The sequence below is a fragment of the Malaclemys terrapin genome, chromosome 3, assembly GCF_027887155.1.
Source record: "Malaclemys terrapin pileata isolate rMalTer1 chromosome 3, rMalTer1.hap1, whole genome shotgun sequence".
In the NCBI taxonomy this organism is placed as follows: domain Eukaryota; kingdom Metazoa; phylum Chordata; order Testudines; family Emydidae; genus Malaclemys; species Malaclemys terrapin.
In genome coordinates this window covers 154,400,356-154,418,364 of record NC_071507.1, presented here as the reverse complement: position 1 = coordinate 154,418,364, position 18,009 = coordinate 154,400,356, and the positions used below count along the sequence as shown (strand labels likewise).

The 18,009-nt window shown below is 38.2% G+C and overlaps 1 protein-coding gene across 7 annotated transcripts in view; it reads left to right on the top strand.

Annotated features, from left to right (window-relative positions):
- Window positions 1-14,260, top strand: part of ADGRB3 (adhesion G protein-coupled receptor B3) — a 600,799-nt gene extending 586,539 nt beyond the window's left edge. For 6 of the 7 annotated variants that reach the window (XM_054023981.1, XM_054023978.1, XM_054023982.1 and 3 more), the window contains 4 exons: window positions 1,131-1,166; window positions 10,034-10,138; window positions 11,532-11,663; window positions 13,449-14,260. In XM_054023981.1, the coding sequence (XP_053879956.1) occupies window positions 1,131-1,166; window positions 10,034-10,138; window positions 11,532-11,663; window positions 13,449-13,637 (462 nt within the window). In that variant the 3' untranslated portion in view covers window positions 13,638-14,260. The remainder of the gene's footprint in view (window positions 1-1,130; window positions 1,167-10,033; window positions 10,139-11,531; window positions 11,664-13,448) is intronic. The other variant, XM_054023983.1, reaches the window with a different exon arrangement.
- The last annotated feature ends 3,749 nt before the right edge of the window (window positions 14,261-18,009 follow it).

Genomic DNA, 18,009 nt, shown 5'->3' with positions numbered 1-18,009 from the left:
TCTCTGCTTATAGGTAATGCCAGAGTACACATGCTGCCCATGAGCAGACTTGCAGGCAAAATGCAAAATGGGTTTTAAATCCTCCATTTTTCTAAATCATGATTTCTTGCAAACCAGGTCTCTAAACTATATTTGATTTAGCACCCTCATTCATGCAGTTCAGTGAAATCAGGTTTATTACTGAATTGTGTCTCAAAACTAGTCTTTTTTAGGGACAACTACTCTAAAGTTTACCTCACGAATGAGCCTTTTTCCTTTTGTGACCACATAGCCAAACATAATACTAAATATTCTGAGTGTCCGCAAGTCCTTGAGAGCCCTGTTTGTGTTTTGGGGGTATATAAATCTCTTGAGGTACTAGTTCATTTTAGAATGATTATAGTCTCTCTGATTTTTTTTATCACTGTTGTTCTAGGTTGTTGGGTTTTTTGTTTTGTTATTGGTGCTGAGACACATTTTTTCCAATTAGTCTTTAAATATCCTGGTTAATGTGGGAGGTAAAAGATACTATACAAAATGACATTTTGTTGTATTGTATAACAGTAAATACATCACAATTGAAGAATCATTTCTTTTACATTCAGATTCCTGGACTAATATTTGTCAGAAATGTAAACTAGTTTGAAGTTGTTCTCTCCAAACGAAGTCATCATTGCAAACAAGCTGAAGCTTGTATGGAAGATATAGCTGCCATTGGCTTGATTCCTCTGTTACTAAGACCAGTGTAAATCTGGAGTAACTATATTGAAATCAATCTGGTGAGAGAGAAGAACCAAGTTCTGGGTGTCTCTATGATCCCAAAGTGATAGGTTCCTTATAAATATAGTCGAGATCATGATATCCAGCCACACAACTTACTGAATGAGGAGCCTGATTACATGCAGAACTCCCTGTGAAATGCAGTTTCCTCTTATTCCATAGGAAAAACTATCTAATTTCTAACAAACTGTTCATCATATCACAGATTATTCTTTAATTGTTAAAACAAAAAGTACATCTTTCTTAAGAAATCGTTAATATAAATATTCAAAAGGAAACACCAGGGTTATTTAAACTAATGACTATGATTGCATGAATAGACCCCATGTTAATACACCTATTATTTTCTTTCCTTTTCTGATGCTTAACAGAGAAGAAAATCACGTTATTCGGACCTTGACTTTGAAGTAAGTTTAAGTTTAAGTTATTCCTGCTTATTAAAACTATAGTAATATAAAGTTAATATGAAATTTCAGTTTAAACCACATGATATAGTAGATATTAATATAATGGTTTAAATGGGTGCAGTATAATATATGATGGGAGTTTCATTAAAACTACTTTGGCAAAAGTTACTTGTAAAACATTCTAACATCGAACCACCGCATAATACAAATGAACCATCATGGCTTCTGTTCTAAGTTCTCTACCATTTCAATTGCACATATTTTTTCCTTTGTGTACATCTATTAATTTCTCCAGTGATCGTAGATGACAATTGTCTATTTGAAAAAGTTTATCTCTTTTGTTTGATAAGTGGTGTTGTCACAGCCAGTCTGCTTCCTTCCACAAATTCTCTATATGAGAGAGCCCAATCTCTCATTTTCTTTAGGATTCTTCTAGCTTCTGGGACCTAAATTTTCAAAACTGGTCAGTGATTTTGGGAACTTGAGTTGAAACACCTTAAAGGGGCCTGACTTTTCAAAGATGCTGAGCTACCGCACTCTGAAAACAGGCCCCCTAGGTGTCTCAAGTTGGATATACAAAATTTGAGACACACAAAATCTGTAGTCCTTGTTGGAAATGTAGGCTCTGGTTGTTTAGTTAATGCAAGGACTTACAGGCACAAACATTTTGGTGAAGATATTTATCTTCCTATTTATTTGTATGGTTGCTCTAAGTGACTACTCTGTATAGTCAAACTCTATAATCAGCAGAATATTAATGATTTATGGATTTTTGGTTTTTGCAAAAGCTGTCTTGTTCATGCTTATTAATAATTTGATGTAATTCATTATGTGTTTCTCCAGTGAAGCCTCTCACACAGTTTGCATGGAACCTTACATACTTAGGACCAAATTTTAATATCCAGTGAGATCCACATATCAACTGTGACTTGAAAAATCATTGTCTAGTGGATTTTTCTAGTCATGCATTGAAACATAACTTGGATCAGAAGTCAGAATCTGGCCTGCAGTTACTGATACAAAAACTATGGCCGTTCCTTTATTATCTCATCTTGTGAATCATTCAGTATATAATGCTGAGCATTCCAGAGTTTTAGGCTATCAAAGTGTGAAATTCTAAGCAATAAATTATGTGTTCAGAGATCCAAACCAAAATGATTTGAATTATGAAAATCTTTAACATTTGAAAATTTTAAAGCACAGTATATATTGGATGCCATACTTTTTAGTGTTTCATTCAGGAATGCTCCATGCAATGGAGACAAGTTGGTCAGGCCTCATAGTTAATGCAATTGAGTTGTTCAGTTAGAGGAAGGAGTCTACTTCTGTCTTATGTATGAAAAATACAGTGTGTACTCCCAAAAATTATAGCACTTACTGTTTGAATGCAGAATGAATTTTCTCAGAATTTACAAATGAATCCATTAATTAGTGTCAATTCAAATGTATTTAAATATGGTTCCACTAAAAATACAATTTAGCTTCAGGCTTGTTTTCCCTCAAATGATCTTAATAACAGACTAATATAGCCTTCAAATTCCCAGATAGTTAACACTTGTTGAAATCTTTTGTATAAACTAGTTTTGAAGAAATTAGGTTGTAATTAAGCTGTTATTAATGATTGTGGTATCTAGGTCTTATGTTTACACAGAATCTAGACAAGCATAGGTCAACAGCTCAGATCACCCTTAACTGGGGCACTGCAATATCTGAGATAACTCAGCCAATCAGTTCTGACCTGTGGTGATATATGAGGGAAAAAAATATGAAAGGACACAAATCCTCTTTCTTTATCAATTAGTTTAATCTAATTTTCGACCACAACAGAAAAAAATCATAATTTTATTGTTATTGCATGGTGTCACTAAAGGAGTTAAGATTATTTGAGTGCATTAATTGTGCATGCTTGAATTTTTTTGAAGTTTAACAGTAACTCTGAATTTCATAGGTGTGCAACACTTATTTTGGGGATAATTACAATATTCCTGCAATTTTTTTAAGCTACCTCTCAAATTTAACTCCAATTTACTTTTTTTTTCTGGAAATACACACACACACACACACACACACACAAATTAAAAGAGCATCAGTTAATGTTCTTGAGGATACTTACATTCAAAGAAGGAAGAAGAATATGCATCAACAATCTAAGGTGGGAAAAGCAATTCTAAAATTAAATAAAAACAGCACAACAGAAATTATACAATCACAGCAATGAAAAGAATTCTGAATCACACAATTCCATTTTGAAGGTCAGGAATTCAGTGCAGTTCTCTCTGAGAACATTCGCTATGGCAACTGCAACAAAGACATCTATCCTAGCACTCAAGGGAACATATTCCAACACCAGATAACTACTGACAGTACTGTGCAATCTGTGTTCTCAAGTATCAGTTATCCTGTAATGCTTTTTCAATTGACTCACATTGTGTATATATGATGCTTACATCTTTTATTATGTTTTGTTTGCAATTGCTGCATTGCCTAGATTTTTTTTAAATACCATATTATATACATGCATTGTATATAAAACATCAGGAAGGGGAATGTGTAATCCTATATGTGTACATTACTCTGTTCAAGTGACACCAATCCTAATGGAGACCATTTGGGATTACTGCAGTATAAATAATAATAATAACAGCAATGATATTGTGCCAGTGGCTGTGGTATTGTAGAAGTGCTGAACTAGATCCTTTCCCTGCTTTGAGATTTCATTGTCAGTACTGGATCAGATCACGACCTCTGCTTTCCATCATTCTGAAAGCTGACCTGGGTGGCCACCTGAGGATTCCCCTTGATAGGGAAATCTCATAGTGGTGGCATAACCACCCAACCTCCTTCACGGTCCTAGGTGAAAGACAGAGGGGTGAGGTAGGGTGGGGTCGTGGGCCAAAATGCTGATGCATTCTGTCTTTGAGGCCACTGCAGCTGACTGTAACTTAGAATAGCCCTGAGAATGCCCTAAATGGTTTTGTGGGCCAAATGTGCACCCAGGATTGGAGGGGACAAAAAGGTAGCCATGAGCCACCTTTGCCGCCCCCTGCACTGAGAGGAGCCTGGTCAGACTCAAGGAGCAGGCCAACTGTGTCTTCTTTTGCCTTTGTAAACAGTTTAGCGTTATGTAATAGTTAATAGTTCTTAAAAGTACTATTTACACGGGGGACTTAACACTGGCTGAAACATATGGGTTTCATTTTGTAGACAGAAAGCATTACTGCCAAATATATACTATATTTTGTTAGTTTTTACAAAGTACCTTATAATCTCTTTGAACTCTGAAATCTTCTTGCATGACCAGTCACAAGCTACGGTAGCTGTACAGCTGTCCTCTGTGTCTCTCACTCATGCACAGCCATGCAGTTCCATCACAAACTGTCACTGGTGGTACTAACTACAGGCAGTTCTGGGGTTTGGACACATTAATGCATCCTAAGACCTCATCACTCAATACTCTGTAATTAATAAAAATATCCTGCTTCATTCTTTTGGTCCTTCAGAGAGGAAAACCCCTTATTTTATGTGCCAAAGCCCCTACACACAAGCTATTTTATCCATGTGTCACATAGAAAAAATACAAGGATAGAATATAACAAATAAATCCAGATTTTGGCTAACCCATACATTAGTGCTTCAGGGTGGGGGAAGGGCCAGAATCTAGTTGAGGAGCATACTGCTTGCCCCTGTCTAGCATGCTCACAAATGATAGTCTCTGTGGCTCTGCATTCTACCAGCTCCTAGAAATCCAGAACTTTTTCCAAGGTAGTGCCATTACCACTCTAGGATCACCACCCTCCCCAGTCCTTCCATGAAACTGGAATTATCATTGACTCAGCCAGAATTTCTCTTCAGGGCTCCCACTGAATCGCACACCCTATACATAACCTCCAGCATGGAACCTTATGGAGTCAAGGGCAGAATGCAGTCCATAAAAAATGTTGTGTTTGTCTTATATTTACACATAAAGTCACACAGAGCCAGTTTTATATTCTGTCTGTGTTCCTGCTGCAGTCACAAATCACACTGGTTTCCATTACAAACCAGTCGAATATTACTTTATAAGGGACATTCACTAGGGCCTTGATACATTTTCACATTCAAAAATATTGTTGGTTTAAAAAAAACCCTTAGTATTATTGGCTGTGGTGCCCCTAGCTATGTGGCACCCTGTTTAGCCACATAGCCTGCTTTCCCCTAAAACTTTTACAGAGCTGCCACTGTACTGAGATTTCAGTACCAGTGTATGGCTGTCAGTTCAAATAAAATTAATTCTAACTGTGTCAAACAGTGTATGTCACAAAGATGCCATGGGAATTGCTTTTCCCCCCCAAAGAGCTCTATAATAGATGTGCCATGGGGAGAAAGGCTCTGTTACTGATGAGGACACACAGGAGAATGAAACACAGACACAGATTTTTAAAGCAGAAGGTCACAAGTTTATTATCGTTTAACTTTAATGGAGGGGGCACATGTCACAATAGTACTGCACATTGCAATGGACTGTGCAGCAACTGAGAAAGTCACTTGTACAGTAGTCTAAACGATGAGTGTACTGGAGCTACTGTGTAATTGTAGGTAGAACTACTAGGTGGAACATATTTATCAACACTCCCTCATTTTGTGGAATGTTACTCATTTTATTCCCAAAGCTAGCTATGTTCCACACCAGTTTGGTGTTGCCTTACTTTTATTGCTAAAAACTGTAGACATATATTTACATCAGAAACAAACATTCATAAAGTGAAGTTAAAGAAAGAGTTATTTCCACTAAAGGACTGAATTTTCCTGTATTCATAAATGTTTTGTGTCCCTCATTTTGGGTCTTTGCATCCCATCTTTGTGCTTTGCTAGTTTGAGCAGTATAAGCTGGAATGGGGTATATCCCCCCTCAAGTTTGTTTGATAGCATACAAGGCAGAGAGGTTGTGATTTACCCAGGTCACTGTCAGAATTAGGTCTGGAACTCAGGAGTTGCTAGCTCCCAGCCCTGTTTTCAGGCCACTTCTCTCTTTCGGTGAGTACAGTAAATGAGCAGGATTTGGGGTAATACACACAGAGGCACCAAGATGAGAAGCAAAAACAGAGAAAGCCCAGGAAGAGGGAGAAGGAAAATGAAGAAAATGAGAAAAATAAGCAGAAAGAAAGTCAAACAGCAGCACCAAAGGAAGAGAAAAATGAAAGAACCGGAGGGGCAAAATTTGATAGAGACAGTAAATAAATATCTAGCAGGAAGAAGAAACTGATTCAGTCTCGGGGGAGGAGGCGGGAAGGGGATATTATTTTTGCACAGTAAGAGAAAAAGGGAGACAGAGAAAGGAAGAATAAAATCATAGGACTCCATGCAGAAAGAAGCAGGTGCACAAGGAAGAAATGCAGCCTCTGTGTCATTCTTCTCTGTCCCCCAACCCTAGGGAAGACCCTTCAGAGGGGCACCATGGTCTTTGGACAGTGCATGGATGGGGATGGAGGAGGGGAGCCAGGTTCTCTCTTCTGGATTTCCCTCTCCCCCTCCCCCCATTTACTATGGGAGAAACTGGCACAAGTTAATATATTTGAATGATAACTTGCACTGCTTCCCCCCTTTCCAGGCCTTGGGGGATGGGTGGGGCTTCCTGGGTGGTTGTGGTTGTGATAATCCCCAGAAGAATGGCTGCTAAACAAGCCATGCTGTCCAGGGGAAGCATGAGCCTGTGGTGTCAAGCAGCAGGGCAGAAGAAAGGGTTCCCTTTCTCTTTATTATATCTTGTTCAGATTCTTATACCACTTTAATCACCAGAGTACATCTTGAGGCTATCTGAAATGCCACACAGATTTCACATGATCTGTCATTTCTGACTTATTCCATGGCTGTTGAACTTCACCCACTCAATAGAAAAGTGGGCACAAACCCAAAAGTTTGAACTCAGAATTACTCCTCTCCTTTTGTGGCTTGTTGTCCCATAGAAGAGAAAGCAGGGCATTCATTAGAGTGAATACTAGAGCAGTCTACTTTTTGAAAAAATAGTTAAAACTGAGAATTTTAACAAGGAATTAAAAAGTAGAAATAGAAAGAAGTAAAGGTAAAGATTATAATTTATTTATATAAAGCTTACAGTGTAAATTACTCTTTACACACTTAAATGTACACCGAACCAGCAAGAAGGGAATAAAGAAGGGTAGCCATGAAAATACAAAGCAGTAGAAAATATCCATAGTTTTCAGTTAGGTGGATTGTATTTATTTTTCTTTCAACAACATTTTTTAAAGTATTTACCTGCCAGACTTGCACAGAAAATGATTAATTTCCCCTCCCACCTGCTTCTTTTCAGGAACTATATAATGAAGTAAGTGACGTATTTGCTTTATTCATATTTGCTATTTAACAAATACTTCAGACAAATATCAAAAAGGTAACATTCGGTACATTCCATTTCCTACTCACTATTACAAAATTTCCAGCTGGCATCATTTATTTCACAGCCATATGCCATTTCCCAATTTAGTGCCAGTTTTTTAACCTGCAAAATTTGTTTTATTCCCTATACCATGACTTCTTATTTTAGCCAATAATAACCTTTGAAGTGGCACATTGCCTTTGAAATTCTGTGTATATGGAACCTGCTCCCTTGTCTACCAGAGCAGTAATATCGTCAAAAATCTCCAGCAAGTCACTTAAATGAGACACCCTTTCTGAGTTTAGGTCAGCTATCTCTAGTTAAATAATGTTTTGCAAGGTATTTCTCACTGAATCCTGAAAAATTGTTTCCTGTGTTCTCCCCACAACTCATCTTAAGTTAATCAGTCTCTAATTGCTTGCGATATCTCATGTGCCTATTGTGAATAATGTTGCCAATTTCCAGGACTCAGATGGCTCCTTGAGCTGTCATCAAACAAATGCTTAAATTTCAGAGTAGCTATGTTACAGATAATATAGTTGTTATATAGCATTGGTAAAAATGCATGGCTAACAAGGCAGGAACCTTTCACACAATTTATAAACACTAAATGGAAGATAAAATAATTAAAACACAGGGCTAAAGGATTGTTTCAAGACCATCTACTAACACCCTACGTTGAGTAGTATTGTGCTTAATTTAGTTATCCACTGTGAGTGAGGGTGGTAGAATCAGGCATGGAGATAATGATTATAGAAGACTCCCGCCAGTATGGAGACTGCTATTTTGAATGGCACTTGCATGGGTCACATAAAGGACGGGAGACACAAGGTATACATGTGTGCTTCTCCTCCCACATAAGGTTGCGTCACCGTCTGGCACATACAGTTCCTAAATATGCATAAGTAAGGCTGCAAGTTTGTCATGGAGGTCATAGAAGTCACGGATTCTGTGACTTTCCAGGACCTCCGGGACTTCTGCGGCAGCCGATGCAGCTGGCCCAGGGGCCGTTTGAGCAGTTCTGGCAACCCCTGGACCAGTCGCCCAAGCCGCTGCTGGGACAGTCTCGGGCCACCGCGCATTCCTCCCCACCAGCAGCAGGAGTTTGGGTGTGGGAAGGAGCTCAGGGCTGGGGGTTGGGGTGCAGGATGGGGTGAGGGCTCCTTGGAGCTGAGGGAGGGGGATGGCGCCACTTCCGGGGAAGTGCGGAACCAGGTAGGGAGCCTACGAGCCCCACCAAATATCCCCCCAACTCCCCTCCAACTCCCTCCCAGTGGCGGTCCCAGGTTACATGCTGCCACCTGCCCCCGTGGTAGCCCCGGACCACCCTCCCCCTAGCACCTGAGGCGCCCCCAGGCTGCTCTCCCACCCTCCAAGATTTAGTCAGGGGTATATAGTACAAATCATGGGCAGGTCTTGGGTCGTGAATGTTTGTTTACTACCCATGACCTGTCCATGACTTTTATTAAAAATACCCATGACTAAAATGTAGCCTTATGCATAAGTTATTCTTTTACACATTTTTAACATAAAAACTGCTTATTTTTTCAAATTTAACTCTTGCTAGCCCAAAACATGAAATTAATACTTCATTAAATACTAAAATGAATGGGTATACTGTTTTTGGAAAATTACCTACTGAACATGAGTAGCATCCTTTCTACCGCAATTCTGTCTCCATGAATATCATAACAACACCATGGCCACGGGCTCTGCTGGTGTAAATGGGTGCTGCTGCACTGAGGTCAGTGGAGTTGCGCCACTTTTATACCAGCAGAGAATATGTCCCAAAACTCAGATGGATACAATGCTAATTGGATTTACACAGCTGAGCAACTCACGCTATTCAAATGCAAACACATGCAACATTGAAAATCTATCCTTACATGTCCCAACTTTAGCATTTATTAAACTTTCTTTTGGGGAGGTGTGAATGACAGGAAGGCATTTAATTATAATGCATAGAGTTTTGGACCATAATCACAACTCAGAGGTGGTGATATACATTAACAACTCATACTCATCATAGCATTAGCGTGACGAATTCGTTTCCCCCATCAATATGTCAGCTCTGTCTCCACTGTTTTCAGAAAAAAATATACGCTTAAGATGTAGATACTATTCCTTTCATGCTGAAATTAAGATATTAATTTCTTCTATGCTGAATGCATATCTAGAAAACAGTTTTAACTTGTGACTGATGAACTTGCAGAAGGGCTGTTGTCGCATTCCTGACTAGCACAAAAGAAACATCTTCTGATTTCATCAATTGAATAAATGGAAGGGTAAAAGCAACACTTCGTGAACAGGAAGAACATTATAAACAGAAGATAGGCGACTCAGTGCAATTCATTTCCATTTACTGAGTCTATAAGGAAAAGATGGTCCTGCCAAATTCAATTTACTTTATTATGTTGGGGGAAATAATGATTCTTTTTTTTAAAAAATGGCCAGATTCAATTGCAACTATAGTCAATTATGTTCCATTTCGCAGAAGGTCATGCATACAAGGAAGAGGCACATGGAATTGTTTCAGGAATTAAATCAGAAATTTCAGACTCTGGACAGATTTCGGGATGTACCAAAATCAGGAAGTATGGTAAGTATATTGTTATCTTCTTATGAATTTAAAATATACTGGTTTGTGGACTTTAGCAAGCAAGCAAATGGATTATGTAACACCATTTTATGGTAAGATAATGTTATTGTGTACTACTCTTAAATAGCCCTAGGACAGAGAACCAAAGATATCTCCAGTATTCTTATGTTTGACAAGACTCATTAGATTTCATAACTAGACTATAACGACTCACAACATCATTATTGCTGACAAGTAATTGAATTGAAGGAAGCACATTTAAAATCTGTATATGTCTACCAAGCCTAAAGGATTTATACCAAGAAAGTAGTTCATTAATGCAGTATGGCTAGTGTAATGTTTTCTTGTCCTAGCCAAAATCATTTGTTATATCTTCAGCTAAAATCACTCACAGCTGACGTGCTTCTGAGAGTATATATTGTCCTGTATTATCGTGCCTGGGCTGTAATAGATTTATAAATATTTACCATTTGAAAATCAAAAATACAGTAATCTGTAGTTGACTTTTACCCTAATTGTCTGTGCACAGCAAAAATAAAACTAACAAAAATAACCTCCTTTATTTAGGTATGCTTAATAATGAGAACAGAGAATGGTGGATTCTCCTTAATTAAAACAAATAGTTTACTGTGCCACATTTATTAATCAGCCATAGTATCATTATGATTTCAAAAGTGCACATTAAAAATAAACTAGAAGTGTTTCCCTTTATATATTTTCAAGTTGGAGGGCCAGACACTCAGCCAATGTGAGGCCAATGGAGCTATGCCAGTTTACATCAACTGAAATCTGGCCCTGAATTTGTGCTCCTCAGGGGTTTGTTGAGTATTTTCTTTAGCTATGATCTATGCGAATTTGTACCCAGTTCCCATCTTTCCCTCATCCAAGTTTTGCCTTGTGTTTGGGATTTTAATGAATTCAAAATCTCAAAGGAAAACTTAGCTGAAACCATTGTATCTCACCTGGTTTCACATCAGCACCATTCAAATCTATATATTTAATATGATTTTGATACAAACCATACAACTGGCGAAGCATTCTTGAAAGATTTTTAAAATATAATGTACAAACATGGTGTAAGTTTCATCTGTACAACAGATGAAATTTGTATGGTTTGGCATTTTGTTGTAAACATTTTGCACAGCTCTACTAGTGCCATCTATAATAAAAGTAAAAGATTGTATGTCCTACGTAGACAATGCTTTTAATCATAATTAATTTTTATTAGATGCTTTGTTTCTGAATATTAAATGCACCCTTAGTTATATATATTGACTAAAATAAATAATTATTGGTTTCTGCTTTCCAAATTATAGTGCTGTCTTGGCCTGATTGTCATTTTATAAAGCAAAATCTCTCAGAAATGATTTCTATGGCCAAACTTATTTTCCAGAACAAACATCCAGACTGCAATTCAGAAAACAAATTTGCAGTGCAGCAAGAGAAGCAGTGTTGTTCTAGGAGGCACAAGAGGCATAATCACGTGACCTTCGATTTCTGTCAGGAACCAAATGGAGGTCAAATGGTGAATATTTAGGGCTTATTCCAAAGCCTACTGAAATCAATGGGTGTTTATATGCTGAAGATGTTGTATTTAAACTCAAATCTTCAAAAGAAACCCATGTTTTATCTTTTAATCAACGCTGTAAGATGAAGTATTCAGAACTTGATATCACTTAGGGTCCCTTTATGCAGTCTTTAGGGTGAAGTCAATGTGAATTTTAGATGCACAAGGAATATGGCATTGGGCCCTCACAGGAGGATTCTGTGCAAATCTGTTTTTAAATCCAAAACTTTGAATTATCTTACCTATTGGGAAATGCCTTCTGAATAAAATCTGGTGAGAAATGACTTCTAGGTTCTATGCATTTTTCTTAAAGTTAATCCCTAAGAACTGATATGTCTACACTGCAACAGAAAGTGTAATTTGCAGCCCTTGTAGGCATACCCACACTAGCTTTAGTCTATCTAGCTTGCTAAAAACAACAGCGAGGGCATGGCAGCGTGAGTCTCAGGGTATGTCTAAACTGTGACTAGTGCATGCCAGCTGACTCCAGCTGAGAGGCTCAAACTAAGGGGTTTTTAATCGTGGTGTAGATGGTCAGGTTCGAACTGGAACCTGGGCTCCAGCAGCCTAGGCTCTAGGACCCTGCAAGGTGAGAGGGTCCCAGAGCTTGGGCTGCAGCCTGAGTTAAAACATCTACATTGCAAATAAACAGCCCCTTAGCCTGAGCCCCACGAGCTAAAGTCAGTTGGCATGGACCAGCCACGGGTGTCTGATTGCAGTGTAGACATATCCTGAGGCTCACACTGCCATATCCTCACTTCTAATTTTTGCAAGCCAAGTAGATTAAAAGTAGTACAGGTACATCTACATGAGCTGCAAATTACACTGCTGGTTGCAGTTAGATGTTGCCATAGATATTAAAGGTGGGAATAATAGTCATATTTTGTGGTTCTCACATGATATTTTGTGTTACTTCTACTAACTTAACTGTGCAGCCACCATTAATAAATACAAACCCACTTTCTGGGACTGTGCTGACGTCAATCTGTTGATGCTGGTACACATGACTATAATGTTTTGGCATTAAAAAGCGTTTACAGAATTGAAGATTTTGTTTTTCAGAAGAAATAACAGAGTCAATTTCAGGATCATTCAAACATATGAAAAAAAATCCCACTATTTGATTTGAAAAATGAAAAATTTTAAAATTCGGCATTAAAATGATTTGCGGGACTTATTTACAATAGTCAGCCTTCAACCTCAGGCTATATTCATCCCACCATACAGACTCTCATCAATTCCCATTGTACTCTACAGGAGTTGAGGGCTCTCAGCCCCTGCTGGAATCAGGCCACTGTTGTTATTTCATAAGCAGATCATCAAGTTATCCCAACTTATAACCACGCTAGCAACCTCTATTTTACATCATTCCATAATTCAAGAGAAAATCTCTTATTTTCCTTTATTTCCTCCTACTTTTCTATAACATACCGGTAGTTATTAAAATATGGCTCTCAGTGCTGGCCCACATGCCCCATGCCATTCTCTATTCAGAATTGGCAGATGCTAGACGGAGAGGATTTAGTTGGCAGCTCAGGTGATGAGGCTTCCAAAGTGCTGACTGCTCAGAGAGGAGTACAGGCTGAATGATGCTGGACACCAGCCACTTCAGCTCCCTTCAAAGTCATTTCCTCTCAGTGACTTCTGTATCCCATGAGGCTACCTCAGTGATCAAAATTATGAACAGAAAATCATTTATTTCTTCCTTTTAATTTTTTTCTTCCTGTTTTTTTCTGTCCTCAGGAAAATCCAACACCAAACAAGGCTCCATGGGACAGTTTCAAAAACACGAATGAATACCAACACTATACCACAATAAACGTATTAGATACAGAGGCAAAAGATGCTTTAGAACTAAGGCCAGCAGAATGGGAGAAGTGTCTGAACTTGCCTTTAGATGTGCAGGAAGGTGACTTTCAAACAGAAGTTTAACAAAATCAAAACGAACTGAAAGAAAACAAAACAAAAATGAATTCATTGCACTGACGCTAAAGAGACTTGGGAAGCCTGACATTTGTGTCTGAACATTGTGACTACTTTATGTCAGGATCTTCATGTGCCAAATGTCAGTGGTTTTTTTTCGTACAATATATTCCCACTAGTAAAGTTAGTGGAGAACCAGGTGTACAATTCTTACCATCGTGTGTTGTAAGTACCCGTGGAATGGATTTGTAAGGTAATCTTTATAGATAAACCTCAAGCAACGATTCATGTTGTAACAGCTTCATTTGGTTTAGTTTTCAAAAAACTTCACCATGAAGCACAATGTATATATTTATGCAGTTTTTAAAGTTTATAACAGTCTGTTTGGCCATTACTACACTTTTTACTTTATAATATAAAAGCAAAGTTTTTGTCATTAAATGAATGTCTGTTGAGCTACATTCTTCATTGCTTTAAATGCAATAAAGTAATAATCTCACTTTTATATGAATAATATATTTCACATCTTTATTATTGCAGTTTTCTCTGGAAAGCTCAGAGTAGCTTTCTCTGCTGCAGCTGTGTATAAAATATTTAAAATGTTGTATGGTGTAAATAAACTTTTGTCTACATATCAGTTTTTTAGTGTATTTTATTTTGGATTTGTTGATCTGCAATTTGCATATTTATAAAGTTTTCTTTAAAACCACAGATACTGAAAATGTATTCTGAGTTTTAATAGCATACTGTTATTATTCCTTCGAGGCTAATGATTTTCAAATGTAATAGTAGGTTTGTATAGCTGTTCTGTATTTTCTACTCAGATATTCTTTGGAAACAATGTACCATGTAAATTGGACTTGTCAGAATACTGCTACAGTTGTTCTATTATGCAAGTATTATGTTTTTCTGTCTTGTTGCGGAAAGACAACTAATAGAAAACAAGTAAGGTATTATGCACAAAGCCTCAAGGAAAATGTTGATTTATAGTAATTAAATTGTGTGTATATACACAATAAGAAGAAAGCCACTTGGTGCCTCTTGTTGCTGCATGACAAACAACAAGAAAGACTTATGCACCTATAAAGAATCAAAAACTCAGGAACATATTTTTTAGTCAAATAAAAGTGAATACACTTCACATTATAAATCAAGAACGTAATGTATTTTCGTATTAGGGGTCCAACTATACAATTAATCAAGAGGCAAAGACTGAAGGCACTGATTATCAAACCTGACTGTGTGATTTGGTAAAGTCACTCTGGTCAGACCTAAAAATGAGCCAAAAAAACACAATCTTTTTCCAAGAATGAGGGGGTTTTAATTCCTGTATATGAATCTGTATCTTTGTTTATGGACTCAAATCCAAAACTGGAAAGGACTTATTTTCTACTTTACAGATACTCTACAGAGGCTGCTGAAATTACACATTCTTACAAAATGCTGGAAGTCTCTCCAGAACAGCAGATTTTGTGAAATTTCCAACTTTCAAGATCAGCTCTGCAGATTTTTGGTACCATTGAATCCAGGCACAGTGTTACCCTTGATTGAGTCTGGGACCTAATCTTTAGAATAATCTGGAACACAGCCTACTAGGCTCGTCTCTATTCAGAATAACTGCACTACTCTCCTTCAAATCAGTATGAAAGGGAATATTATATATTAATATCATTTCATATTTACAATAATAGGAGGCTTTAAAAGCAAACTAGACCACCAAGCTTTCAATTTTTTATTTGATTGACAACGTTAAATCTGACCTGTCCTGTCTTAAACAGTCAAGTGCTTGAGTGGGCACATTCATTCACTGTTTTTTTCAAATGGTGCAGCTCAAACTGAGACAAGCACTGAAAAAAAATGGAATGTATAAATGTATTATTATTTATTAATAGTATGTAAAGCACTGGCAGTGTGTTTGGCACTACACTAAATCCAAACAAAATAAGAGCCTTACTCTAGAGAGCTTACAGCCTAAAAGCTACTCACAGAGAAGACCAGATGTACTGGGATACCCAAAAGAGGGAGATAAAATATACATTTTTTAAAAAGTATCGATCTTTTTCTTGTGTTAAGAGCCAAGTCTAAAACTGAATATGAATCTGAAAACTCAACAGTTCAGACCTAACATCCTGTCCATCTTTAGATGTTAGTCATTTATTTTGTTCTAAACAGAGAACATTCTGTTAATTAAATTTACAAATTGAATATGCCAAAAACGTGTTTTTAAAAGCAAATACATTCTAAAGAAAGAACTTATTTTTCAACAGTGTAAATACACATTAATTGCATAAGGCCATCTGCTCTCCACCGGCTCTGCAGCACAGTGAGGGATGATTTCTAACAATTTGCTGCTAGTCAGAATGTGGCCAGGACCCCTTTGTATGGGGAAGCAGTGCCTATAAGTCATGCTACTCCCAGCAGATACACATCTGTCAGATAGCAACTCAAGACATCCATGCCTTTACTATGCAGTATGGGTAATGGGGATATAGCCAGCCTAAAGGAGCTATGAAACACCTGTGCTGTGTTGCATGAGCCTATGGCAAAGTGATGTAACTGTTACCAGAATTTTCTATGAGGATTAATGGTGTTAATTCAGTATTAAGTTTCCTTTCATGCTGTGTGACATCCACTGGAGGGGGTAAATGAATAATGCTGCTGCCAAGCAACCAATGGCAGCATGGCAATGCCAACCATGCTGGCAGTGTGGTGATTAGGTGTGGGCCTGAAGACTGCACAGAAACAATGGCACTGAATGAGCCTTTATGACTGAGATACATGTACCAATAGAGCCCCAAAGTTACAGGGCCTTAGCAATTGTCTAGTACCTGCCCCACGTAAGCAGGGAAATGGTGTGGTGTGTCTTTGAGGCGTTTGACCCCCCCACAGAGATTTCCTGTAAGAACACCTTCTTTGATGCAGAAGGAAAGGCATAATCCACTTAGTACTGTTTTAAAATTGATTAAATTGATTTGATTTAAATACAATATCAATTTCTTCTCTAGCTTCCCCAAGCTGGAAATAATGAGATGCCATTTCTCCCAGTTGCCGGTAGATGAGCTAGTCATGGCAAGATTTAGCACCAGTACCACCTCCCTCCCACTCCAGCAACTTTCTTGAGGTCTCAATCTTCTATTACAGTATTAGCAAGATGGTGATAACCATCTGACAACCAAGGAAGATGTTGTGGTCATTAATTAGGAATGGAGGGTTAGGCTAGCGCGTGTTCACTGTGGGGTTATGTTTCCTCAATCTACTGCAAGGATCATTTTACACCCCTAGGGCTATGCTTTGACTCTGGGGGTGGATGTAGAAAGCCCACTGACTGCAACCTCCCTAGGGGGCACAGTAGACATCTTGATAGAGAAAGGTTTTGGGGCTGAGCCTGTGAACAGGATCCAGGAGGCTGGTAAGCAAAGAAAAGAATTCTGCAAACAAGTGTGGTTTGGTGAAGCATTCTCATATTTCACACTCCCCTTCAAGTTCTTCAGGAGAGCCCAGGAATTCCCCTCCCTGCAAAAAAAGCACAGAGGTCACAGTCAGGTCAGGAAAGTCCACCTCCAGAGAGAACAGGAGTTCCTGCTAATCCCAGCACTCCCAGTCAGACAGCCCATCAGTTAATCACAATCAGCATCCCACTCCCCATCTCTCTTCAAGCTGATAAGCATCTAAAAGAAAATGTTCTTTGGCTTCAAGGCACAGCTCCCAACAAAGTTTTTGAGAACGCTTCTCTTTCCCCTCTAATAGCCCCTATTCTCAGCCCCTAAAAAAGGTGGATGGCAGCTGGCGGCAAGTAAGAGAGAAGACTGCTCAACTTTATCAGAGGAAGGGGAGTTTTCAGGAGATACCAGCTAGGGCCACAAGAAGGCAAAGCCCTAGAAAGATACCTCATTTTGCAGTTGACTACATGCAATTCTTATTAAATACTAAATTCTTCAGGACACTTTCCTTAACTCCTGAGGAGAAGGAAACCCACATCTAAAAAGACACCAAAATGCCTCTGTCCAGAAGAGGGAATGGGCAAGTATTTTCCTGCACATCCCAATCTTGAGTGTATTGAAGAATCATGGGTCCAATTCATAAAACTCCCAAGCCCAAATGCCAGGTTACCTAACAACACCTTTAAAGAACACGTAGGAGTTCAGAGTGGTTTGGGTGCCACTGCCATTGTCAAAAAAGACCAATTTTTATTCATAGGAGATCACTAGAATTCAATTTTTAAAAGTGCTTTGATCTAGCTTCTTTGGTGTTTTTTCCATCATAATGCCTATGATTCATTGTATTATGTCAAAATGGACTTTTGACTCAGGAAATTGCAAACAGTGATGTGTGAAGTACAAAAAAGAAGAAAGAACTGCTTAGAATGATGTTTGGATTTCTT